At 44.2% G+C, this 27,034-nt stretch overlaps 1 protein-coding gene across 1 annotated transcript; it reads right to left on the reverse strand.

Moving 5' to 3' along the window:
* Positions 1 to 6,394: 6,394 nt before the first annotated feature.
* Positions 6,395 to 25,410, reverse strand: LOC139423018 (coiled-coil alpha-helical rod protein 1). Its single transcript, XM_071174578.1, has 19 exons — positions 25,205 to 25,410; positions 24,460 to 24,751; positions 24,185 to 24,352; positions 23,863 to 23,980; positions 22,108 to 22,302; positions 21,820 to 21,983; positions 21,613 to 21,727; positions 21,263 to 21,373; positions 20,966 to 21,109; positions 20,702 to 20,812; positions 20,152 to 20,258; positions 19,783 to 19,895; positions 19,558 to 19,630; positions 19,253 to 19,377; positions 18,055 to 18,243; positions 17,746 to 17,847; positions 17,432 to 17,583; positions 16,747 to 16,891; positions 6,395 to 7,206 (listed from the first exon to the last, which is right to left on the reverse strand). Exons 1-19 carry the CDS (start codon positions 25,269 to 25,271, stop codon positions 7,067 to 7,069), a joined length of 2,631 nt encoding a protein of 876 aa, XP_071030679.1. The 5' UTR covers positions 25,272 to 25,410; the 3' UTR covers positions 6,395 to 7,066.
* Positions 25,411 to 27,034: the final 1,624 nt, after the last annotated feature.

Below are 27,034 nucleotides of genomic sequence, written 5' to 3' on the forward strand. Positions count from 1 at the left end.
TCATTACTGCTTCTCTACCTACAGTGCTGTGTAGGATACTGCAGACCGGGGTCATTACTGCTTCTCTACCTACAGTGCTGTGTAGGATACTGCAGACCTGGGTCATTACTGCTTCTCTACCTACAGTGCTGTGTAGGCTACTGCAGACCGGGGTCATTACTGCTTCTCTACCTACAGTGCTGTGTAGGATACTGCAGACCGGGGTCATTACTGCTTCCCTACCTACAGTGCTGTGTAGGATACTGCAGACCGGGGTCATTACTGCTTCTCTACCTACAGTGCTGTGTAGGATACTGCAGACCTGGGTCAATACTGCTTCTCTACCTACAGTGCTGTGTAGGCTACTGCAGACCGGGGTCAATACTGCTTCTCTACCTACAGTGCAGGATACTGCAGACCTGGGTCATTACTGCTTCTCTACCTACAGTGCTGTGTATGCTACTGCAGACCGGGGTCAATACTGCTTCTCTACCTACAGTGCTGTGTAGGATACTGCAGACCTGGGTCATTACTGCTTCTCTACCTACAGTGCTGTGTAGGATACTGCAGACCTGGGTCAATACTGCTTCTCTACCTACAGTGCTGTGTAGGATACTGCAGACTGGGGTCAATATTGCTTCTCTACCTACAGTGCTGTGTAGGATACTGTAGACCTGGGTCATTACTGCTTCTCTACCTACAGTGCTGTGTAGGATACTGCAGACCGGGGTCATTACTGCTTCTCTACCTACAGTGCTGTGTAGGATACTGCAGACTGGGGTCAATACTGCTTCTCTACCTACAGTGCTGTGTAGGATACTGCAGACCGGGGTCATTACTGCTTCTCTACCTACAGTGCTGTGTAGGATACTGCAGACCGGGGTCATTACTGCTTCTCTACCTACAGTGCTGTGTAGGATACTGCAGACCGGGGTCATTACTGCTTCTCTACCTCAAATCAAATCAAATCAAATTTTATTTGTCACATACACATGGTTAGCAGATGTTAATGCGAGTGTAGCGAAATGCTTGTGCTTCTAGTTCCGACAATGCAGTAATAACAAGTAATCTAACTAACAATTCCAAAACTACTGTCTTGTACACATGCAAGGGGATAAAGAATATGTACATAAGGATATATGAATGAGTGATGGTACAGAGCAGCATAGGCAAGATACAGTAGATGGTATCGAGTACAGTATGTACAAATGAGATGAGTATGTAAACAAAGTGGCATAGTTTAAAGTGGCTAGTGATACATGTATTACATAAGGATACAGTCGATGATATAGAGTACAGTATATACGTATGCATATGAGATGAATAATGTAGGGTAAGTAACATTATATAAGGTAGCATTGTTTAAAGTGGCTAGTGATATATTTACATAATTTCCCATCAATTCCCATTATTAAAGTGGCTGGAGTTGAGTCAGTGTCAGTGTGTTGGCAGCAGCCACTCAGTGTTAGTGGTGGCTGTTTAACAGTCTGATGGCCTTGAGATAGAAGCTGTTTTTCAGTCTCTCGGTCCCAGCTTTGATGCACCTGTACTGACCTCGCCTTCTGGATGATAGCGGGGTGAACAGGCAGTGGCTCGGGTGGTTGATGTCCTTGATGATCTTTATGGCCTTCCTGTGACATCGGGTGGTGTAGGTGTCCTGGAGGGCAGGTAGTTTGCCCCCGGTGATGCGTTGTGCAGACCTCACTACCCTCTGGAGAGCCTTACGGTTGAGGGCGGTGCAGTTGCCATACCAGGCGGTGATACAGCCCGCCAGGATGCTCTCGATTGTGCATCTGTAGAAGTTTGTGAGTGCTTTTGGTGACAAGCCGAATTTCTTCAGCCTCCTGAGGTTGAAGAGGCGCTGCTGCGCCTTCTTCACGATGCTGTCTGTGTGAGTGGACCAATTCAGTTTGTCTGTGATGTGTATGCCGAGGAACTTAAAACTTGCTACCCTCTCCACTACTGTTCCATCGATGTGGATAGGGGGGTGTTCCCTCTGCTGTTTCCTGAAGTCCACAATCATCTCCTTAGTTTTGTTGACGTTGAGTGTGAGGTTATTTTCCTGACACCACACTCCGAGGGCCCTCACCTCCTCCCTGTAGGCCGTCTCGTCGTTATTGGTAATCAAGCCTACCACTGTTGTGTCGTCCGCAAACTTGATGATTGAGTTGGAGGCGTGCGTGGCCACGCAGTCGTGGGTGAACAGGGAGTACAGGAGAGGGCTCAGAACGCACCCTTGTGGGGCCCCAGTGTTGAGGATCAGCGGGGAGGAGATGTTGTTGCCTACCCTCACCACCTGGGGGCGGCCCGTCAGGAAGTCCAGTACCCAGTTGCACAGGGCGGGGTCGAGACCCAGGGTCTCGAGCTTGATGACGAGCTTGGAGGGTACTATGGTGTTGAATGCCGAGCTGTAGTCGATGAACAGCATTCTCACATAGGTATTCCTCTTGTCCAGATGGGTTAGGGCAGTGTGCAGTGTGGTTGAGATTGCATCGTCTGTGGACCTATTTGGGCGGTAAGCAAATTGGAGTGGGTCTAGGGTGTCAGGTAGGGTGGAGGTGATATGGTCCTTGACTAGTCTCTCAAAGCACTTCATGATGACGGATGTGAGTGCTACGGGGCGGTAGTCGTTTAGCTCAGTTACCTTAGCTTTCTTGGGAACAGGAACAATGGTGGCCCTCTTGAAGCATGTGGGAACAGCAGACTGGTATAGGGATTGATTGAATATGTCCGTAAACACACCGGCCAGCTGGTCTGCGCATGCTCTGAGGGCGCGGCTGGGGATGCCGTCTGGGCCTGCAGCCTTGCGAGGGTTAACACGTTTAAATGTCTTACTCACCTCGGCTGCAGTGAAGGAGAGACCGCATGTTTTCGTTGCAGGCCGTGTCAGTGGCACTGTATTGTCCTCAATGCGGGCAAAAAAGTTATTTAGTCTGCCTACAGTGCTGTGTAGGATACTGCAGACCGGGGTCATTACTGCTTCTCTACCTACAGTGCTGTGTAGGATACTGCAGACCGGGGTCATTACTGCTTCTCTACCTACAGTGCTGTGTAGGATACTGCAGACCGGGGTCAATACTGCTTCTCTACCTACAGTGCTGTGTAGGATACTGCAGACCGGGGTCATTACTGCTTCTCTACCTACAGTGCTGTGTAGGATACTGCAGACCGGGGTCATTACTGCTTCTCTACCTACAGTGCTGTGTAGGATACTGCAGACCGGGGTCATTACTGCTTCTCTACCTACAGTGCTGTGTAGGATACTGCAGACCGGGGTCATTACTGCTTCTCTACCTACAGTGCTGTGCGGGTTATACATGTTTATCCATTTCAACTAACCTTGAATTCTGTCCTTGTAGAATTCTAAACTTATTAATAATAACTTATCCTTAATTTCCATTATTAGTATCGTGGAGCCTTGCTTGAAAATAAAGTACAGAGCTGTACATTGTACTGTGTAAGTTTATTTCTTATCCATGCAAAAGTTAGAGTTCATTTTGAAGATAGGACAGTTCAGTACACTGCTGCCATTCCCTGAGGTAATGCCCCAGACTTACTGTATCTATAAATAGGGTTACTGGGCTGCATCCTCCCAGCCACACAGCTCCTTATGCATGCTGCTGTCCCCTTTAGCATGGCCTGCCACAGCACTGAGCCATCCACCATGTCCTGGTCCAGCATGGAGCGCTGGTGGTGGTGAGCACTGCACTGACTGACTGAATTACATCAGCCTTAGCTTCCGCCTCAGCTAGCTAAACCACCATGCCTGTTATGTCCTCAGGTCAGCCTGAACATCCTTGGCCAACACAGACCGAACAGTGTTTTCTATAGTTATTATTAGAACTAGGGCCTGGAATTTTTCCTGGTCAGGTTATGTGGTAAATATAACACAAACTAACCAGCCTATTCCAAATATATGGATCAGTGTTGAAATTCTGCAGATGCCTGAAGGCAAAACTTAATCAGAATCATGTTATATAAGTATATGATGAGTCATATGGCCCAAAGACAAGATAGTTTTTGGTTTAAGATGTTTGTTTACTCCATTATGTCATCTTCCTAACCACAAAACAGCACAGTGCCATAGTGGACACGGTTTCCCCTCGGATCGATCTGTACCTCCTCTCCAACACATCAACAGCTGCTCACAGGGAGGCTGCCCAGCATCATTAAGTAAGGAAGATGACTGAGCCAAAGGAGGTCAGCACCTTCCTGCTCGTCGGAATTTCTTATTTAACATATCATTCATTCTGAATTGCTAATAAAAAGGTCTGGGAGCTTATTGAAAGCTTTTTATCACCCCGCTTATTTCATGTCGTCTAGCTCTATTCAATTATTCGTAAGTTAGCTACTACTATGATACCTTGCTACCATACCACACCATTCTTTGCGAAGCTGCTGAAGCAACTGAAATACTGCTAAGTTTCAGCTGGTAGGTTATGCATTATAAAATCCATTTACCAGTTTGGTTACGAATAGAGAGAAAATGTGGTGGCTTCTGTAGGTTTTTCATCAGAACCTTGTTATCACTGTGCTGACATGAAGATTGCACACTTGGCTATTTGTGGATAAGTGAAACATGGAGATAGAAGGGTTTTAAGTGCTGGTGGGCGAGTCTCCTCTCCTGCCTAAGTGCTGCATGTTATTGCTGTTTCACCAGGAGAAAGACTTCACTTTGCTCAGACAGGACATTGTATTAAGCCTAATAAAGTAATGGGAATTGTCACTTCCTCAGGGAAATGTGCAGTATGAACATGGTACAAGCTGTAGAAGCTGACATAAAAATAAATTAATTTTAGAAGTACTCGCTGACATCGGTGCAGAACGCAGCACACTCCAACAGCCAATAGTAATAGGGGGTTTGTGTCTTGGTTTGTTAGTGTGAATTTGTGTCTGTGCTTCTATAGTGTAATAACAAATCAAGACATTATGCAACGAACCAAACTAAGCCCACTGAAAGATACACATGACGTCACCTGCCGTGTCAGTCATCTTTATGGGACAGCAATGCCCTCTGCTGTTTGAAAATGTTTCTGCAGGTGGTAATGTGCATGTGAAATAGAAGAGTTGAATCTAGAGTACTTGTGTTTATCAATTAAACTATACTATGGCTCAGTACATAAAGTTTAGTGTTAGTATTTGCTTCCATCCAAAGATATTTATTGGCATCCCACTAAATTAGATGGATTGAGTAGTCCTCTAGAGATATAGGCCTTATCAGACGATCCCACATTGATCATGACAGAAATGTTCATCATTATAGTGCTAACATGTAGAGAAAGACAATATTCATGTCAATCTGTGAATGAACACGACATCACCAATACATTAATCAAAGTAATTAGTGTCAGTGAGCCGTAGTTAAACATACTCTGTGATCACATTAACCTGACAGAGAGAGGACATTGGAATGGAAAATGGCACCCCTAACTGCATAGGATAAACATCACGTCAGGGGTCCTCTCTGCACCAAACCAAACAATACAATGCCTTAGAGCTGCTGGGGTCTGATGAGGACACTGCTGGGGACAGATAAAGCAGACATCCATCAGACGGTCCTGCTGCTGCTTCACAGCCTTCTGGGAAACAAATCACCCTGCATCATGCACTCTCACAGCCAGCACATTCACAATCTCCGTCTGCCTTTACACTACCATCTAGCATGTCGCCCACTTACAGCTAGTCAATACTGTACAGATAGCCAAGCTATCTTAGCACTTCCAACACCAGGGTTTGTATTGTGCCCCTGATGGATATGCCTGATTGAGTTTGTTGTTGGCATGGACAGCCTCAGTCCCAATTAGTGCTGCATAAATTGCATGAAACAGTAATGGTGTTCTGTAAAAGGAAAAGCAACAAGAGGCTGATGGCAAGGGACACAAACAGGAACCAGGGCTACACTTAAATGAATTTAAATTAATTTATCATTAGTATAGCTAATCATAAATGCTTATATATATATATATATATATATATATATATATATATATATATATATATATATACACACACACCTGTGTATTTTTCTCTGCTGCAGTCCAGGTTGTTTTTCTGGAGCCAGTTGATCACTCCTTTACCCAGCTATTGCTTCATAATGGAAATACATATAATTAAAACGTAAAAAGGGGACATACTTTCACAACACTAAATATAGTGACTAAATTGAACATCTCTTCCAGTTAGGCCTGACTTCGACTTATAGTCATAACCAGGCGATGACAGCTTCTAATAGACCGTGAATCACCAGGTCACTTTAAGTAAGAGCCATCTGAGCATCTCACAATCTGCTCCTGATTCTCTGGAACGAGTTTTTATATCCTGTCACGATCTCTCCATTCCTTAATGGAGGACAGGCGGTCCAAATGTTCATGAAATGCATTCTAAGTTCCATCAAAACTGCACTTCTCAGACACTATGAAAGTTTTAAATATCAACATAATTTATTACATCACAAACAAATACACAACTTTGTCAAAGATGGTGATCCATGTCTTCATAAACACGACCATTAGCAAGACTATAGAAACATCAGCAGAGGTCAATCTCGTGTCTCCAGTGCTACAGTTCAGAGCACTTAGGGTCACAACAAGCCTGTTTTTTAGTCTTCTCCAGCGGAAGGCAGCACGCTGTTTTGAACGAAGCTATCCATTCATTTGATTTTCCTGTCACGCTGTGAGGCCCTGGGAGAAAGCACATTGACTTATTGCTTAGACTGGGCGCACAGGCCACACGTCCACCTACCTTATATAAACTCATCACAGTCAGTGAGCTTCTCCTCTGGACGGAGCCTGTCAGCCAAAGGTCAATTAACATTAAGTAGATCCATGAAATCTTAAAACATCCAATACATTTTTAAACTGGGAACATTGCTGTTGTGTCGACAGTGCCATTTTATAGACATTAAGAAAGCACTAAATCGTCCACCCACATCATTACCACCAACATGGAGTCTGAGTTACACACGTAATGAAATGTCAATTAGTCATGAAGAGTGTATAAAAAAAACGCAGATTTGAGACTTGAAAAGTTCAAAAAGTAAAAATGCAGAATAAAAGTTCCTAGTAGTCCTAGTACTTATTGCGGACCGTCACTTTAGTGAGTCGTCCCCTCTGGTTCTGGAATGCCGTACCCTGTCCCCATATCCCTCCTCCTCTGCATCGTCTTCTGAGCTGTGGACCACTGCAGCACTCAGAGTCCGAAGGTCCCCAAGCACTGACAGTAGCGAGTCTAACAGGGAACACACAGAACAGTTCACTGGTTACTACTGTGTGTCTGTAGACATGTTAACTATAGTCAAATTACAATTTCATTCTATGTTTTATAAATTTGCTATAAACATGTTATAGATAATAGTATACATGAAGTATACTTAAGGACACCGGCTCTTTCCATGACAGACTGACCAGGTGAATCCAGGTTGAAACTATGATCCTTTATTAATGTCACTTGTTAAATCCACTTCAATCAGTGTAAATGAAGGGGAGGAGACGGGTTAAAGAAGGATTTTTAAGCCATGAGACAATTGAGACATGGATTGTACAGTACCAGTCAAAAGTTTGGACACACCTACACATTCCAGGGGGTTCTCTTTATTTTTACTATTTTCTACACTGTAGAATAACAGTGAAGACATCAAAACCATGAAATAGCACATATGGAATCATGTAGTAACCAAAAAAAAGTGTTAAACAAATCCAAAAATACTTGATATGAGATTCTTCAAAGTAGCCACCCTTAGCCTTGATGACAGCTTTGCACACTATTGGCATTCTCTCAACCAGCTTCACGAGGTAGTCAGCTGGAATGCATTTCAATTAACAGGTGTGCCTTGTTAAAAGTTAATTTGTGGAATTTCTTTCCTTCTTAATGCGTTTGAGCCAATCAGTTGTGTTGTGACAAGTTAGGGGTGGTATACAGAAGATGGCCTTTACCAAATAGGGCTAAGTTCATATTATGGCAAGAACCGTTCAAATAAGCAATGAGAAACGACAGTCCATCATTACTGTAAGACATGAAGGTCAGTCAACAAGGAACATCTCAAGTGCAGTCGCAAAAACCATCAAGCGGTATGATGACACTGGCTCTCATGAGGACCACCACAGGAAAAGAATACCCAGAGTTACCTCTGCTAGAGAGGATAAGTTCATTATAGTTACCAGCCTCAGAAAATGCAGCCCAAATAAATGCTTCAGAGTTCAAGTAACAGACATCTCAACATCAACTTTTCAAAGGAGACTGCGTGAATCAGGCCTTCATGGTCAATTTGCTGCAAAGAAACCACAACTAAAGGACAATAAGAAGAGGAGACTTGCTTGGGCCAAGAAACACAAGTAATGGACATTAGACCGGTAGAAATCTGTCCTTTGGTCTAATGAGTCCAAATCTGAAATTTTGTTTCCAACCGCCGTGTCTTTGTGAGACGCAGAGTAGGTGAACGGATGATCTACGCATGTGTGGTTCCCACCATGAAGCATGGAGGAGGAGGTGTGATGGTGCTTTGCTGGTGACACTGTCAGTGTTTTATTTAGAAATCAAGGCACACTTAACCAGCATGTCTACCACAGTATTCTGCAGCGATACGCCATCCCATATGGTTTGCGCTTAGTGGGACTATCATTTGTTTTTCAACAGGACATTGACACAAAACACACCTCCAGGCTGTGTAAGGGCTATTTGACCAAGGAGAGTGATGCAATGCTGCATCAGATGAGCTGGCCTCCACAATCACCCGACCTCAACCAAACTCAGATGGTTTGGGATGAGTTGGACCACAGAGTGAAGGAAAAGCACCATGCCTCAGGACTACCTGACCTGATGACTCCTTGCTGTCCCCAGTCCACCTGGTCGTGCTGCTGCTCCAGTTCCAACTGTTCTGCCTGCGGCTATGGAACCCTGATCTGTTCACCAGACGTGCTACCTGTCCCAGACCTGCTGTTTTCAACTCTCTAGAGACAGCAGAAGTGGTAGAGATACTCTGAATGATCGGCTATGAAAAGCCAACTGACATTTACTCCTGAGGTGCTGACCTGTTGCACCCTCGAGAACCACTGTGATTATTGTTATTTGACCCTACTTGTCATCTATGAACATCTTGGCCATGTTATGTTATAATCTCCACCCGGCACAGCCAGAAGAGGACTGGCCACCCCTCATAGCCTGGTTCCTCTCTAGGTTTCTTCCTTGGTTCTGGCCATTCTAGGAAGTTTTTCCTAGCCACCGTGCTTCTACACCTGCATTGCTTGCTGTTTGGGGTTTTAGGCTGGGTTTCTGTACAGCACTTTGTGACTGTTACGGATACAGTTATCCTGTGTGTATCCTGTGTGTGTGTGTGTGTGTTTCTTTTCTCTCCTTCTCCACTCACAGGTGAAAATCATCACTCCCCAATCAGTCAACAATCAACCCATCAATCAGAAGACACACCTCCTCCTGTTTCCTACCCTATCATAGTTCCTTCCCCATGGTTTAAAAACCCCATCATTTGTTTGCTCAGTAGCTCAATCTCTTTGTAATGCCATGTTGGTAGATCTCTGTTCTATATAGATTTCAAGCTCAATCGCTTTGTAAATGCCATGTATGTAGATCTCTCTCTTTGCGTCTTAACCTCTTCTTTTGTTTGAGCACCTCCAAATCACTTTGTCATCTCCTGTGAGTATTGTTTTGGTTATGGTGTTTGTTTGTTGCTGGTGGGAAAAGGGGGAAACCAAGACAAGTCGCCCATGGGCATACACTACCCGTAGGTAAACTTTGTTAACACACACTAGTTAGAACTGGGCGGACCACCCACTGTATTTTTGGTTAGTTAGTTAGCTGTTGTTGAAATAGGCTAGTCTAGCTTAGGGGTGTTTTGAATACTTATTGTTTCTTTCCTTGGGTCCAGCTCAGCCCCTTTTCCTGCTCCCCCCCCCATTACCGTGTGTTTATAAATAAACCCTGAGTTTGACGGTATTATTTCGGTTGTCGTGGTTATTTCGTTCACACTTACTTTGTCACAATTATAATTTACATGAATTATGTTACGGGTCTCACTACCATCCCCCCTAGACTGTCGGGCCAAAAGGGATTCGTAACATAAGTGGAGCCTCATCCGGGATATGTCTTTACTGACACCCATGCCGCTCATGTAGATTGAAGTGGTATAGTTCAGTGTTGAACGTTATAGCTGAAGTAGCATTAGTGTTTGCTATTTTCGTTGGCTCTTGTGAAGTAGTGTAAGATGGCTACTTTTGATTTGAAGTCCTTTTTGGATAACCCTTCGTGGGAGGTTTTTGATAAATGTCGTAGAGTTGATTTAATGACCTTGGCTGACCATTATTCAGTATCGATTCCACAGAATGTAGTTAAGTCGGAGGTTAAAAAGCTGGTGTTAAATGTATTGTTGGAAGAGCAGGTGCTTGTGTTACCGCTGCCTGAGCATACTAACCCTGTAGGGGATGTTGCTGCTCCTGTAAGCCCATTGGTATCTGAGAATGAGGGCTAGGCTAAAACACCAGCCACATTGTCCCATTTTGAACCACTCTCCCCACTGTCAAACGGTGATGCCAGGAGGGATGTCCGTTTAGCACAGTTCCAACTAGAGGTGGAAGAGAGAGCCCAAATTAGGCGAGACTCTCCAGTTGGAGATGTGTAAAATTGAGGCAGAGAAAGAACGAGAACAGCGGCATTTAGATTTGGAGATGGGTAAAATTGAGGCAGAAAGAGAACAACGGCATTTGGAGATGTGTAAAATTGAGGCAGAAAAAGAACGAGAACGAGAACAGAGGCAGATGACGTTTAAAATGCGCCAGATGGAACTGGAGGCAGAGACAGCGAGGCTAGCCTTCGTTCCTACTGTTCCTGTTAGTGAGTCGTCCTCACCAGCTGTGTCCTCAAACACGTTTGACATTAGTAGGCAGATTGCCTTAGTACCTTTGTTCAGAGAGTCGGAGGTTGACTCCTATTTTTGTGTATTTGAGCGTATAGCCGTAGCATTGAAATGGCCTGAAGAGGTATGGTGCCTATTACTTCAGTGTAAATTAACTGGTAAAGCCCAAGAGGTTTTGTCAGCGCTACCTCTAGAGGACAGTTTGAATTATGAAGTAGTCAAAGCTACTGTTCTTCGTGCCTATGAGCTTGTGCCTGAGGCATACCGACAGAGATTTAGGTCTCATAGAAAGTCTTCTAGTAAGACTTATGTGGAATTTGCTAGAGACAAGGGAAATCTGTTTGATAAATGGCATGCTGCTAGTAAGGTAACTGATTTCAACTCTCTCCGGGAGTTAATCTTGTTGGAAGAGTTTAAAAATTGCTTACCCGAACGCATTGTAGTTTACCTAAACGAACAGAAAGTATCCTCCCTGGCAGAAGCGTCTGTGTTGGCAGACGAGTTTGTGTTGACGCACAAGAGTGTGTTTTCGGCTCAAACTGAGAGTAGAACCACTGAGTTTCCTACCTTTAGCCCTAGTCGACCAGCAGTAGTATATCAAGCACGGCAGAAGAATGAGCGTTCCTGTTTCTATTGTCATAAAGTGGGACATATGATTAATGATTGCTTCCTGCTTAAACGCAAACAAGGGATGTCTCTTCGTGCCAAGCCACCAACAGGTGTTGGTCTAATTCGTATGGTTGTGAGGTCTGCAACAAAACAGGTGCCTAAGGGTAACTGTAGTTTGAAAGTCTCAGTCCCCGACCGCAGTTATGAACCATTCATTTCCGAGGGGTTTGTGTCCCTAACGAATGACGGAGCGTCTCAGCGTCCGGTTAAAATCCTTAGAGATACTGGTGCGGCGCAGTCGTTTATATTGTCTGATGTGTTGCCCTTATCTGACGATACATACTGTGGTTCCAGTGTGTTAGTGCAGGGTATTGAAATGGGTTTTGTCCCAGTGCCGTTGCACTTTGTGAATGTACACTCTGAGTTAATCAGTGGAATATTCAGAGTGGGGGTACGTCCTAAGTTGCCAGTGAAAGATGTGACCTTTATAATGGGTAACGATATTGCCGGAGGAAAGGTAGTACCCGTATTGGAAGTATTGGATAAAAGTGACCACTCTCTCTCGAATGAGTTGGCACAGTTATCCACATGTGTTCCCCGCTTGTGCTGTCACTCGTGCTCAGGCACTACAAGAGGGTGACGTGATAGATTTGTCGAACACTGTTCTGTTCAAAGAGGATGATCAAGAGGATGGGTTGTGTGATACCTCTGAGAAGCTGATCACCTCTGACAAACAGCCCAGGAAAGAATCAAAGAACGTTGAACTTATTGCTGATGCAATACAGTTACCAGTCACTCGTGAGCAGCTGATTGCTAACCAAAAGGTTGACGACAAACTTGCTAAATGTTTTTCTAGTGTTGTCTCATTGGAAGAAGTGAAGAAGAAGAACGTGGCTTACTTCATTGATGGTAATCTCCTCATGCGTAAATGGAAATCCCATGTTGACGCGGGTGGAGATTGGAATGCTGTTTACCAAATAGTGATTCCTACAGCCTTTCGACAAAATGTGTTATCCCTTGCTCATGATCACCAGTGGTCTGGTCATTTAGGAATTACAAAGACGTATGATCGGATCCTTCGACATTTCTTTTGGCCGGGTTTAAAACAAGATGTGGCTCAGTTCTGTCGGACATGCCACACATGTCAGATAACAGGAAAACCAAATCAGGTTATTCCTCCCGCTCTTCTTTGTCCCATACCTGTCATAGGTGAACCATTTGAGCATGTGGTGGTTGATTGTGTCGGACCGTTACCGAAGACAAAATCGGGTAACCAGTTTTTGTTAACGATAATGTGTATGGCTACAAGATACCCCGAGGCTATTCCTCTGAGAAGGATTACAGCTCCGATAGTGAGTAAAGCCTTAATAAAATTCTTCACGACATTCGGGTTACCTAAGGTGGTACAAAGCGATCAAGGTACCAATTTCCTATCCAAGCTCTTCAAGCAGGTGTTGAAATCCTTATCAATTACGCACCGTGTATCAAGCGCCTATCACCCAGAGTCTCAGGGTGCGCTTGAAAGATGGCATCAGACACTGAAGTCTATGCTACGTAAATATTGTTTGGAATCTGAGAAAGATTGGGATGAGGGAGTTCCTCTAGTTTTGTTTGCTGCTCGTGAAACTGTGCAGGAGTCCCTAGGTTTCAGCCCGGCTGAACTAGTGTTTGGTCACACAGTAAGAGGACCAATGAAAGTCCTTAAAGAACAGTTCTTGTCCCAAGAGTTGTGTACCAGAGATGAGAATGTGTTGGACTATGTTAGTCGCTTTCGTGAGCGCCTACACCAAGCTTGTGCTCTCGCAAAGGAAGCTCTGTCTTCCTCACAGAGGAGCATGAAAAGACACTATGATAAAGAGGCTGTTTCTCGTCCACTACAGCCAGGTGACCAAGTACTGGTGTTATTACCTGTTCCAGGATCTTCACTGTCAGCTCGTTTCTCTGGTCCTTATTTAATTGAAAAGAAAATAAGTGAAACTGACTATGTGCTTCAAACTCCTGATAGAAAACGCCAATCTCGTGTGTGTCACATTAACATGTTGAAAGCATACCACACCCGACCCATCACACAGTTAGATAGTTCAAAAACAGAGGAAGGTACTGCTGTCTCCTCTGCTACTACTGCGATGATAGTGGACTGTCAAATTGATGATGTTGATGGCTTGGAGTTGCGCAATACTCAGCAGCAGTGTGTTAGATTGCCCAACTCAGAAATGCTGCTGTCTATCCAGTCAGGTCTGGTTCATTTAACGGATGGACAGGCTAATGATATTGTGAGGCTACTACACAGTTTTCCATGTCTCTTTAATGACGTTCCTACTCGCACAAATGTGTTGGAACATGACATTAATGTTGGAAATGCTACACCTATCAAGCAACACCCATATCGTACCAACGCTTCCAAGAGGAAGATAATGAGGGATGAGGTGAGATATTTGTTGGAGAATGACCTGGCTAAGCCAAGTTCAAGCCCTTGGAGTTCTCCTTGCATTCTGGTTCCTAAACCTGATGGTACGTCCAGGTTATGTACGGATTATCGAAAGGTAAATTCTGTCACAATGCCAGATTCGTTCCCGTTACCCAGACTGGATGACTGTATCGATACTATTGGTGCTGCTAAGTATGTAACTAAGTTGGACCTCTTAAAAGGTTACTGGCAGGTTCCGTTAACTTCACGTGCTTCAGAGATTTCTGCCTTTGTGACTCCAGACAACTTCCTACAGTACTCAGTCATGGCTTTTGGGATGCGAAATGCACCAGCCACTTTCCAACGACTGGTTAACTCCGTATTAGCTGGCGTTCCTAATTGTAGTGCATACCTTGATGACCTAGTGATTTATTTGTCTGAGTGGTCAGATCATGTTGACTTGCTAAGGGTAGTATGTGAACGGTTGGCAGCTGCTTCTCTAACACTGAACTTAGCAAAGTGCGAGTTTGGGAAGGCTACTGTTACCTATCTCGGTAAAGAGGTTGGCCATGGACAGGTGCGCCCTGTTGATGCCAAGGTCTTGGCTATAACTGCATTCCCTGCACCTACCACTAGACGAGAGCTACGCCGCTTTTTAGGGATGGTTGGCTACTACCGTAGCTTCTGCAAAAATTTCTCTGCGGTAGTTGCTCCATTGACTGATTTGCTTAGTCCGGCAAGACCATTTGTGTGGTCCCCTGATTGTAAGAGAGCTTTTGAATCAGCGAAAGCACTCTTATGTAGTACCCCTGTACTTGCTGCTCTGGATTTTGAACAACCGTTCAAGCTTGAAGTAGATGCTAGTGCCAGAGGTGCTGGTGCTGTTCTACTGCAGCAGGACAAGAGTGGAGTAGATCATCCTGTTTGTTATTTTTCACGTAAATTTAATAAATGTCAAACAAACTATGCGACAATAGAACAAGAAGCTCTTGCTTTGTTGTTGGCTCTGCAATACTTCGAAGTATACATTGGTTCCAGTGCCCTACCCGTGATTGTATATACTGACCATAACCCCTTAGTTTTTCTCCACCGTATGTACAACCAGAACCAGCGCCTTATGCGTTGGGCGCTGATTGTACAGAATTATAATTTGGAGATCCGCCACAAAAAGGGTTCAGATAATGTGTTGGCAGATGCTTTGTCTCGTGTGTGAAGATGATTTCTGTATGTTTTGCAAGGTTGTTGCTTTGTTGTGAGTGTTCATTTAAATACAGTAGTCGCAACCCCTGGGGTTGCTCTTTTAAGGGTGGGAGTGTTACGGATACAGTTATCCTGTGTGTATCCTGTGTGTGTGTGTGTTTCTTTTCTCTCCTTCTCCCCTCACAGGTGAAAATCATCACTCCCCAATCAGTCAACAATCAACCCATCAATCAGAAGACACACCTCCTCCTGTTTCCTACCCTATCATAGTTCCTTCCCCATGGTTTAAAAACCCCATCATTTGTTTGCTCAGTAGCTCAATCTCTTTGTAATGCCATGTTGGTAGATCTCTGTTCTATATAGATTTCAAGCTCAATCGCTTTGTAAATGCCATGTATGTAGATCTCTCTCTTTGCGTCTTAACCTCTTCTTTTGTTTGAGCACCTCCAAATCACTTTGTCATCTCCTGTGAGTATTGTTTTGGTTATGGTGTTTGTTTGTTGCTGGTGGGAAAAGGGGGAAACCAAGACAAGTCGCCCATGGGCATACACTACCCGTAGGTAAACTTTGTTAACACACACTAGTTAGAACTGGGCGGACCACCCACTGTATTTTTGGTTAGTTAGTTAGCTGTTGTTGAAATAGGCTAGTCTAGCTTAGGGGTGTTTTGAATACTTATTGTTTCTTTCCTTGGGTCCAGCTCAGCCCCTTTTCCTGCTCCCCCCATTACCGTGTGTTTATAAATAAACCCTGAGTTTGACGGTATTATTTCGGTTGTCGTGGTTATTTCGTTCACACTTACTTTGTCACAATTATAATTTACATGAATTATGTTACGGGTCTCACTACCATCCCCCCTAGACTGTCGGGCCAAAAGGGATTCGTAACAGTGACATCAGCTGATGTAAGAAGGGCTTTATAAATACATTTGATTGATTGATTGATTGAAAAGCAGCCAACAAGTGCTCAGCATATGTGGGAACTCCTTCAAGACTGTTGGAAAAGCATTCCTCATGAAGCTGGTTGAGAAAATGCCAAGAGTGCAAAGCTGTCATCAAGGCAAAAGGGGGTACTTTGGAGAATCTAAAATATATTTTTATTTGTTTAACAAATGTTTGGTTACTACGATTCCATATGTGTTATTTCATAGTTTTGATGTCTTCACTAATATTCTACAACATAGAAAATAGTTTAAAAAAAAGAAAAACCCTTGAATGAGTAGGTGTCCAAACTTGACTGGTACTGTATATGTGTGCCATTCAGATGGTGAATGGGCAAGACAAAAGATTTAAGAGCCTTTGAGTGGGGTATGGCAGTAGGTGCCAGGTGCACCAGTTTGTGTCAAGAACTGCAACATTGCTGTTTTTTTTTAATGCTCAACAGCTTCCTGTGTGTATCAAGAATGGTCTACCACCCAAAGGCCATCCAGCCAACTTGACACAACTGTGGGAAGCATTGGAATCATGGGCCAGCATCCCTGTGGAACACTTTCGACACCTTGTAGAGTTCATGCCCTGGCGAATTGAGGCTGTTCTGAGGGGAAAAGGGGGTGCAACTCAATATTAGAAAGGTGTAGCTAATTTTTGGTATACTCAGTGTATAAAGTGTTATACATATAACTTGTATTATATTACAAGAGGTATTCATAGAAAGAGACAATGTGACAACATGGTGTGTTGGTGGAAGTTACCTCTGGTCTGTGGCTGGTCTTTGGCTCTCAGAGTGTTGCTCTTCCTTGAGGGTCTCTGCTGCTGCTCCAAGGCCACAGAAGTCTGCAGGGCTGTGGTCCGGGCTGCCTTATACTCACTCATCAGACCCCTCTCACGTACAGTCGCCTGTGGGAGGAAAAATATACAAATACTGAAAATGGATCTGTGTAAGAAAGTGTCTTGACAGTTGTCAGTTTCACAAAAAAGAAAAAAAAGTCTCTCAACATGGTAAACAATAAGTCTCGCGGAGGCCATCCTTCCAAAACTTGTCTTGTTGACTGTTGGAGGCGCTGAGGCGCTGCAGTGGCCAACACTCACATTTGATTGGCTCAGAGTAGAAATGACATTCCCTGTTAGGAGAGGCATTTTTTTTTTTGTCATTTTCATATTTTTCTACCACGTCAGACAACGTTTAAGTATGTAGCGTTGTTTTTTGTATCTCATGTTCGCTTGCTTTTTGGAAGTCAAATGTTTTCTGGAACAAAACCTCTGTTCAGAGCTTGAACCATGTCAAATACTAATTTCCATCTAGACTAACCCCTTTTAAGCATCTTTCTGCCGACAAGTTCACCAGGCTTTCAGAATGTACAGTACGTGAACGAAGCCTGAGGTTCGTGGCTAACTTACAATAAACCAAGACATGGGAAAAAAAAACAATGAACTCACCAAAAGTAGATTTCTGTCCTTGTCCTTTTCTTGCAGTAGTTTCTGTAGATCCTGGATTTCTCTCTTGGTGTGTTCACTCTGAAGGCATTGTGCTTCTCTCTCCTGCTCCCTCTCTCTCTTAGCCTGTCTCTCAAACTGACGCAGGGCTACCACTATAACATACAGACAGGAGTCCTATCAGTCTTAGCCATATATATTTACACTACAGTACATTTCTGTAGACGCATATATGAATCCTCTCAACTCTACATGACCCTTTCACATGTTTGTGTTGAGATGGACATTATGTGATGAATGAGTCAAGTGTACGCTACCTGCTTTGGTGTGTTCTCTTCTGGCCGTGTTGAGTTGAGATTCCATCACTCTAAGCTGCTGAGCACAGTGATCCTCTGTCTCAGACACTCTCTCCTGCAGAGCTGATGGGACAGTCAAACACCGATGGTGTAAGGAGAAATTCAGGTACAGAACATTGTGACATGTCAACAATTCGGTCACATCGATTTCAAGAGAAATTTAAATTTGATGAATAGATTGAAAAATCCTTGCAGAACACAGAACAATTGACTGAATTACAATGGAATCCTGGCATTGTACACTTAAGTCCACCCTGATCCCTCTCTAACCTCTGTCACTGTCCTCCTGTTGGCTGATCAGCTGTGCATGGAGCTGCTCTAGGTTGAGATTGCTCTCCTCTAGCTGTGTGTGGGCCTCCTGCAGCCTCTGCTGGGCCTCCTCTCTGGCTGCCTGGGCCTCGTGGGCTTCACCCCTGCTTCGCTCTGCAGCCTCCCTCAGCTGCCTCACCTCACTGTCAACTGGAGAGGAGGGGGAACACAGATGGTGTACTGCAGGGGTGTCAAACTCATTTGCCCAGGAGGCCGCAGTCAGTCTTCAACGAGGTCCAAAGGGCCGCATGGAAAACTGGTTATTTTTCCACGCCGTGAAAATGGCCAAATATAGTCTTAAATCCATAATTCCGGGAATCCCGGACTCTCCATCTTTCATTACGGTGATTATTAGCGAGCTGGACACAGTCAATGAATTTAGGTTCATTATCATTACCACACTGTTCTCATTTGGCTTTGGTTATTTTAAAAAGTACATTGACTTTGTTCCCACCACGGGTCGGATTCAAACCACCCGAAGTCCGGCTTGGACCCCCTAGCCAGCCGTATGTTTGACACCCCTGGTGTACTGTATTCTGAGTATTTCTACTACCACATAGTCAGGATATACAAGAGGAGGAAGGCGCTAAAAATAGTCAAAGAGTACAGCCACCCTAGTCATAGACTGTTCTCTCTGCTACCGCATGGCAAGCGGTACCGGAGCGCCAAGTCTAGGTCCAAACAGCTTTTACACCCCAAGCCTTACGACTCCGGAACAGCTAATCAAATGGCTAACCAGACTATTTGTATTGTCGCCCCCCCACCCCTCGTTTATGCTGCTGCTACTCTGTTTATTATCTCTGCATAGTCACTGTAATAACTCTACCTACATGTACATATTACCTCAATTACCTCGACTAACCAGTGCCCCTGCACATTGACTGTGTACCGGTACCCCCTGTATATAGCCTTCGCCACTGTTATTTGACTGCTGTTCTTTAATTATATTGTATTTTTAACTTAATACTTATTTTTCTTAACTGCATTGTTGGTTAAGGACTTGTAAGTAGGCATTTCACTATAAGGTCTAAACCTGTTCTATTCGGGCAAATGTGACAAAGAAAATTTGATTTGATGGTGCATGCAAATCTACTGTAGGTACAGTTACAGTGTACAAGGAATTCATGAATCTCTCTGAACAGATGACTAAACAGCGTACACTGTTCACGGACATCAGCCAGAGCACTCTCAATGAGCTCGGGGGTTCTCTTGAGCTCCTGCCTAAGCTTGTCTCTCTCCTCACACGCCGAGGACAGCTCTGCCTGGAGCTCTGTGACAGCGGCACTGTGAATAGAGAGAGAGGACAGCACAACTAGTGAGGCAATGGGAGATGTAGTGGTAGAGAGACAAACTGAGGCAATGGTCTACAAGTCAAGGCCTTTTCCTGATTAATAACTGGCCATTGCCAGCTAGGGTTCATGGAGACCCAGGGCCAAGGTGGTCCAGTGTGGTCAGTTATCATACAGCTCAGAGACCGGGTTGGCTGCTTTAGTGGCCTGCTGCACTCTCCGTAGGGCCTCCTTCCTCATCATTAGACCTGCGAGACAACAGTACAGTGAATGTGTGGTCAAACTGAGCCAGAATAAAACAGTGCAAAGAATTATCCAGGGGCACATGCAATTTAAACTCACTGTTGTAAGATTTCCTGTAGTTAAGCGGGAAGAAATCATTTCAGATCTATAGACAGACCTTGAATTGTGTCCACTCTTCTTTTGGCAAAGGTCAGCCTCTGGCCAAAGCTGTTCAGACGTGTTTGGACAGTCTCCACCTCTGACATCTTAGCCTCAAATGCCTGACTGAATCTGTAGAAAGAAGAACTGGTACTATAACAAAAGATTTGACATCAAATGAGGATTGTAGGATCGAGTAGTACACAAATTCACCCTGTGTCATTGGACATTTTGTAACAGATGGTATGAGTGATATGGACTGTGAAAGAGTCTGGAAAAGATTAGGTGCCCAGTGTACAAAATTACAGTTAGTACAACTTAAATATCTCAGGCGACTTGACTTGTATAGTGGTTGTCAAGGGGATCTGTCTATCTGGCAGCTCTTTACCGCTGGGTATCCTCTGTCATTGTCCTCAGTCCAGCCTCTGCCTCCTGACTCCAGCTCTTCAGCTCTGTGTTCTCCCTCTTAGTCGTAGTCATGTCCTGCTCCACGGCCTGACAGGACCAGACAAACATAAAAACCGACCCGCCACCAGACAACTACTAGGGTCTCCTTTCGGATGAGGTCATAGTGACCTTTTGATTACATATACAGTTAAATGTCAAATTTCTGAAAAAAGTTTAATGTCATCGCACACTGACTTCAGGGTTCAATCGTGTCTTTTGAGGATTGTTTGAGAGTATTTAATCTGGAAATTTTAATCTTGCTATAACATTTTTAAAGGAAGCATTTTTTGTATTCTCTTAATACTAATGGGAGGTGTAAGAGATTTTTCGTGAGAAGTGGCGCCCTCTGCTGTGCTAACACAACAGAGGTAATTGGCAACTCCCCCTGGCAACAGCAGATGCATCATGTCTCAACAAAATGGAGGAAAGACATCCTATGAAGAGATGCATTGAGACACTCCCACAGAGGCTGTCCCCCAGCTCCTCCTCACCTCCCTAGCCACCCTCTCCAGCTCCAGCTCAGCTGTTCTGTCCTGCAGGCTGTGCTGGAACACATTGGACTGGTACTTCTCCTTCTTCACCTCCTGCTCCAGAGACAAGATCTGAAGCAACAGGACACACAATAGAGTAATGGATGTTTCTGCACGTTTCGATTATGTCCCTTATCACGATTTGCCTATTTATACACTGAACATTATTTCACAGTGGTTGGAGTTCGTCAGGTTTTTAAGTCATAAGCCTCCTAAATCACATACGGTTGAGTGAAGTTTATCCCTTTCTCCCCTCAGTTCCATATCCTTTGAGCGAAGCTGGACCAACAACATGAAGACCTTCTCTCTCCAGCAACGCAGAACCCGAGTGCCTTTGGGCCCAGCTTTCAGGAGAGGGTCTGACAGAGTCTGTGGACGTGACAAAGCCTTTACTTAACCCACAAACCACTCAGATATAGTCACCCACACATGGGGGAATGGATGTTAATCAAATATCTGAAAGAAATAAGAGGATTTTGCATCAGCTGTGGGGCTGTGAACACACAAGCATGGTTCAAACACCTTCTCTACCATCTCCTCCTCTTGTAGGGCCAATATGTCGTTCACAGAGTTGAGTCTGACCGTCAGAAGCTCTGTTGTCACCTGCAGAGCCTCCTTCTCCCTATTCAGTGTCTATAGAGGAAGTCAGATTATAATATTGACTACATATTACATGGTAATATGAAAATATGCTCATACCATACATTGAGATTAAATGAGCCAAGATTCACCTTGTTCTACAGACAAGACTTTGCTGGAAGAACAATCCATTTCTCTGCTTGGTTAAGCACTAACTGTATTTTTCCTTGTGTGTTTCCTTAGAGCACACAAGTAACTTGATCTAAATCAATGTTATCAATGAATCTCCCCACCTGAATGGTTTCAGTTAGTTTCTCTTCCAACCCTCTCTCAGGGGTAAGTTGTCCAATGTAGTTTCTAAGACTCTGCAACGTTGCTGACTGGGTCTCAAAAGCATTGCCCATTTGGCTGAAAAAATAAAAACCCAAACATGAGATACTATCCATCCATTGAACAAAGCAGTATATTTAAGAAGCTTTGGGATCAAATATAACACCTACCTTAGTTGTTCTTTCAGTCCATCTCTCTCTGCAGACACTTCCAGTAGACAGCACTTCAGATGAGTCACCTCCTTTGACAGATGACATAACCTCTCCTGCACCTCAGAGCTCGTCTGTCTGACTGTGGACAATTCAGTGTCATGGGTGGCAGTCAACTGCTGCAACTAGAGGGAACAAATAAAGAGATCCACAATAAAACTTACACATCTGTAAAAAATGTATTATTTGCGCCATGTTTGTTAAATTGTTCAGAAAGAAATGTAAACAATCTGAAAAAAATACTCTTACCTGTGTTTCATGTCTCCTGTGGGATTCCTCCAGTTGCTTATTTAGTTTCTGCAACTCCTGCTTGGCCTCTTCCCCAGCCTGCAGCCTGGCTATATCAGCCTCCCTGGTCAGCCTGTGGGTTTCCTGTCTGCTCCTCTCCACCTCCCTCCTCAGCCTCTCAGCCTCCTCCACAGACTTCCTCTCCAGCATATCCAGCTGCACACCACAGAGAGCAGGCATTGTCCAATACAAGGTCAATGTAGTAAATAAAGAAGAGGTTTTAGTGGAAGCCTGGGAGCAGGGAATTGATTTAAACCAATAGCTGTTTTGAAGCAGTGATTCAAAATTACAGTCCTTGGGGGCTGCAAGCATACCTGACTTGGCTTCTATACCATTTCTTGGACCATCAATATACAATGTATTCAGAAAGTATTCAGACCCCTTCCCCTTTCCCACATTTTGTTACATTACAGCCTTATTCTAAATTTGATTCAATTATTATTTTTCTTCAATCTACACACAATACCCCATAATGACAAAAACTGTTTTTTTAGACATTTTTGCAAATGTATTAAAAAATTACAATAATAATACCTTATTTACATTCAGACTATTTGCTATGAGAATCGAAATTGAGCTCAGGTGCATCCTGTTTCCATTGATCATCTTTGAGATGTTTCTACAATTTGATTGGAGTCCACCTGTGGTGAATTCAATTGATTGGACATTTTTGGAAAGGCACACACCTTTCTACACAAGGTCCCACAGTTGATAGTGCATTGTCAGAGCAAAAACCAATTCATGAGGTCGAAGGAATTGTCCATAGAGCTCCAAGACAGGATTGTGTCGAGGCACAGACCTGGGGAAGGGTACCGAAACATTTCTGCAGCATTGAAGGTCCCCAAGAATACACTGGCCTCCATTATTCTTCAAATGGAAGAAGTTTGGAACCACCAAGACTCTTCCTAGTGCTGGCCGCCCGGCCAAACTGAGAAATCGGGGGAGAAGGGCCTTGGTCAGGGTGGTGACCAAGAACTCGATGGTCACTCTGACAGAGCTCCTATGTGGAGATGGGAGAACCTTCCAGAAGGACAACCATCTCTGCAGCACTCCACAAATCAGGCCTTTATGATAGAGCGTCTAGACGGAAGCCACTCCTCAGGAAAAGGCATCACCAGAGAACATCACCGGAGAGAACATCACCGGAGAGAACATCACCGGAGAGAACATCACCGGAGAGACCTGAAAACAGCTGTGCAGCAATGCTACCCATCCAACCTGACAGATCTTGAGAGAATCTGCAGAGAAGAATGGGAGAAACTCCCCAAATACAGTTGTGCCAAGCTTGTAGCGTCATACCCAAGAAGAATCTAGGCTGTAATCGCTGCCAAAGGTGCTTCAACAAAGTACTGAGTGAAGGGTCTGAATACTTATGTAAATGTGATATTTCTAAAGACCTGTTTTTGCCTTGTCATTATGGGGTATTGTGTGTAGATTCACGAATAAAAAAATATTGAACTAATTTTAGAATAAGGCTGTAATAAGGCTGTAACGTTACAAAACGTGGAAAAGGTCAAGGGGTCTGAATACTTTCCAAATGCACTGTATAGTTTTGCAATCATGCCATTGTTGCTGATGATGCTGCAATCATGGCACAGCTGCTGCAAGCTAGATGCAAATAACTGAACTTTCCCTTAGTTACCACCACACATAAAACAGAGGTGAGCTGGGATGACAACCTACACAAATGTAGAGTTATTTGTGAATAACTGTTACCTGGGTGCTGAGTCTCTCTTTGTCCTCTCTCTTTTGGACCAGCTCCACACTGACTTGGCTGAGCTCAGTCTTAGTCTTATATAACTCCTCCCGCATCACCTCCATTTCATGACTCTGCCTGCAATATAGGGTGTAGGGAGAGGGGAGGTAATATCACTGGTAACTTAAAAAACAAAACAAAAAAAATAAGTAGGTCTACTTAGAATAGAAGCAGGATACACATTTCTCCATAAAATGTGAATTGTTGAATGAGGAATGTAAGATCTAGATTACTAATCTGCCATAATGACAAGTCAGTGTCTATACACCCACACTATAATACCTGTTCAGATAAGTTTCTTTGACCCTCATCTCCTCTCTCTGTCTCCCTCCAACTTCCTTCAGTGCTTCTACCTGGCCTTTCAACCTCTCTGACTCTGCCCTGAAACGCTCTGTGTCCAGTCTCCATTCTGTCTCCCACCTGGAGGCCTGCTCACCTCTCGCTCCAGACCTGTGTGTGGGGGGTGGGAGGAGCAGGTTAGGTGTTATGTTAATAGACATGGGTGAGAATTGAAAAAAGTGGATTTCATAAGCAAGGCATATAGAGCAGCACCTGACCTTGCTATGGAGTGTGCAGAATCCTCTGTTGACTCCGTTCCTCTGAAGCAGTCTCCCTGTAACATCAGAATCCTCTGGTTTTCTCTGTGTAGTTCTAGAATTTCCTGTTTGGCCTGAGCCATGGTGAGCCATGGGTTGGCAGGGCCAGAGTCCGATGGGGGTGTTGCGTCATGGGTGACCCATTTTATTGGTGTTGTCCCTCGTCCCGTAACAGTCCCTGGTACTATGATGGAGGCAGACTGGGTGCTTGCGGTGAAATGGGATGGGGGCATCAGGGTCCTCTGACTACCCTCTGAAAAACAATATGCAGTATTCAGTATGTGAGAATGTACTTGCAATAAGCATGTGACAGAACACCTGCTGTCCCAAATATAGAAATAGAATGAATAGAATGGACATCCCCATTCAAGTCAATGGTGGCATAATGGGTGGACAGGCGGTGATTGCGACTGTACCCATGGAGGAAGTCAAAACAGCAAGTGTACCCATCAATATAAATTAAATTGTATTTGTCAAATGTTCCCAATGCCATCCAAGAGGACAGGTTCGGCGCATACGCGACTAGGTACGTTTGGTGCAACAGCTCACAAGACACAACTTACGCTGCTGTATAACTTAGAAAATTATACAACTTAAGTAATTGGTTAGCAATGCTACTTATGTTCTATATAACGTTAGGCGCAGCTGGCGTTAGCTTCCGGGTAGCTAGCCAACTAACTAACTTAGCTAGCTTTTTAGGACTTACTTGAGACACTTGATGCCACAAAATCGGACGGGGCATTCAGCTTCTCATCCTCATTGCATCTTTCCATCAGAGAATCGTAAAATGACCACTGTTCTAAAACAAGTTACAAAAGAGTACACTTTGTATTGTGCGCGGGATCATTTTGAACAACACTTTCATGGCGACGCGTCGCTGCAACGACTCTTCCTGTTTACGTAGTTACGTGTACGGAGTAGTTGCGTGGGCGTTGCATTCTCAATCGTTTTGGTAAACGGCAATAGATTTTAAAAAACATTGATGTATATCGATCAAATCAAGTCAAATTGTATTTGTCACATGCGCCGAATACAACAGGTGAAGGAAGACCTTACAGTGAAATGCTTACTTACAAGCCCTTAACAAACAATGCAGTTTTAAGAAAATACCCCCAAAAAGTAAGAGATAAGAATAACAAATAATTAAATAACAGCATTAAAATAACAATAGCGGGGCTATATATAGGGGGTACCAGTACAGAGTCAATGTGCGAGGGCACCGGTGTCGAGGTAATTGAGGTAATATGTACATGTAGGTAAAGTTATTAAAGTTACTATGCATAGATAATAACAGAGAGTAGCAGCAGTGTAGAGGGGGGGGGGGGGGGGCAATGCAAATAGTCAGGGTAGCATTTGATTAGATGTTCAGGAGTCTTATGGCTTGGGGGTAGACGCTGTTTAGAAGCCTCTTGGACCTAGACTTGGCGCTGCGGTACCGCTTGCCGTGTGGTAGCAGAGAGAACAGTCTATGACTAGGGTGGGTGGAGTCTTTGACAATATTTTAGGGCCTGACACCGCCTGGTATAGAGGTCCTGTATGGCAGGAAACTTGGCCCCGGTGATGTACTGGGCCGTACGCACTACCCTCTGTAGCGAGCAGTTGCTCGGTGGCCGAGCAGTTGCCATACCAGGCAGTGATGCAACCGGTCAGGATGCTCTCGATGGTGCAGCTGTAAAACCTTTTGAGGATCTGAGAACCCATGCCAAATATTTTCAGTCTCCTGAGAGGGAATACAGTAGGTTTTGTCGTGCCCTCTTCACGACTGTCTTGGTGTGCTTGGACCATGTTAGTTTGTTGGTGATGTGAACGGCAAGGAACTTGAAGCTCTCAACCTGCTCCACTACAGCCCCGTCAATGAGAATGGGGGGGTGCTCGTCCTCTTTTTCCTAAGAACCGATATGTGCACAACAATGGGGCAAAACAGCAAGGGGTTGGCTTTGATGGTTGACAAAATGCAAACTATATTTCGTCTCCAATGTTTATTGAAAACATAAATACATTTGCTCAATGAGCACTTGTTTCCTCTCAAATACATCCTTACAGTTGTTGGTTAGTGACTTTTTGCCATATTTGCATTGCCATGAACTCAGTCAAAGCAAGACATGGTATCAAGAACAAGATGAAACGAGCCCCTTACAATTCCCCACATGGAGTTTCTTGTTATTCTTGCTAGCAATCTGGCCGTCCAGAATCACAACAACACGCTGACTTCTGCCCCATGGAAGCGCACATACTGTATAATTACAGATAGAACAATGAGACAGATATTTCACTGGATGTATAAATGTGAAGCATCCGCTTGGCGTTTCCACTCATATGGTAGTGAGAAGAAGCCCACTGTCGAGCAGTGGGAGAGGATGGAACGAGATGGATTTTGGCCGACATTCTGCAAATGTTCTCATCGACGAAACATTTGATCTCAATACCGTTTTCTGTTCCCAAAACTACAAGCTGTTCCGAAAAGAGTGGACTAAGTTTTGTAGACTTTGCCATTTGCAAAGGGTTTCAAAAATCGCGTTGTTTAGAAGGTGTGTTT

The sequence above is a fragment of the Oncorhynchus clarkii genome, chromosome 12 (assembly GCF_045791955.1).
Source record: "Oncorhynchus clarkii lewisi isolate Uvic-CL-2024 chromosome 12, UVic_Ocla_1.0, whole genome shotgun sequence".
In the NCBI taxonomy this organism is placed as follows: domain Eukaryota; kingdom Metazoa; phylum Chordata; class Actinopteri; order Salmoniformes; family Salmonidae; genus Oncorhynchus; species Oncorhynchus clarkii.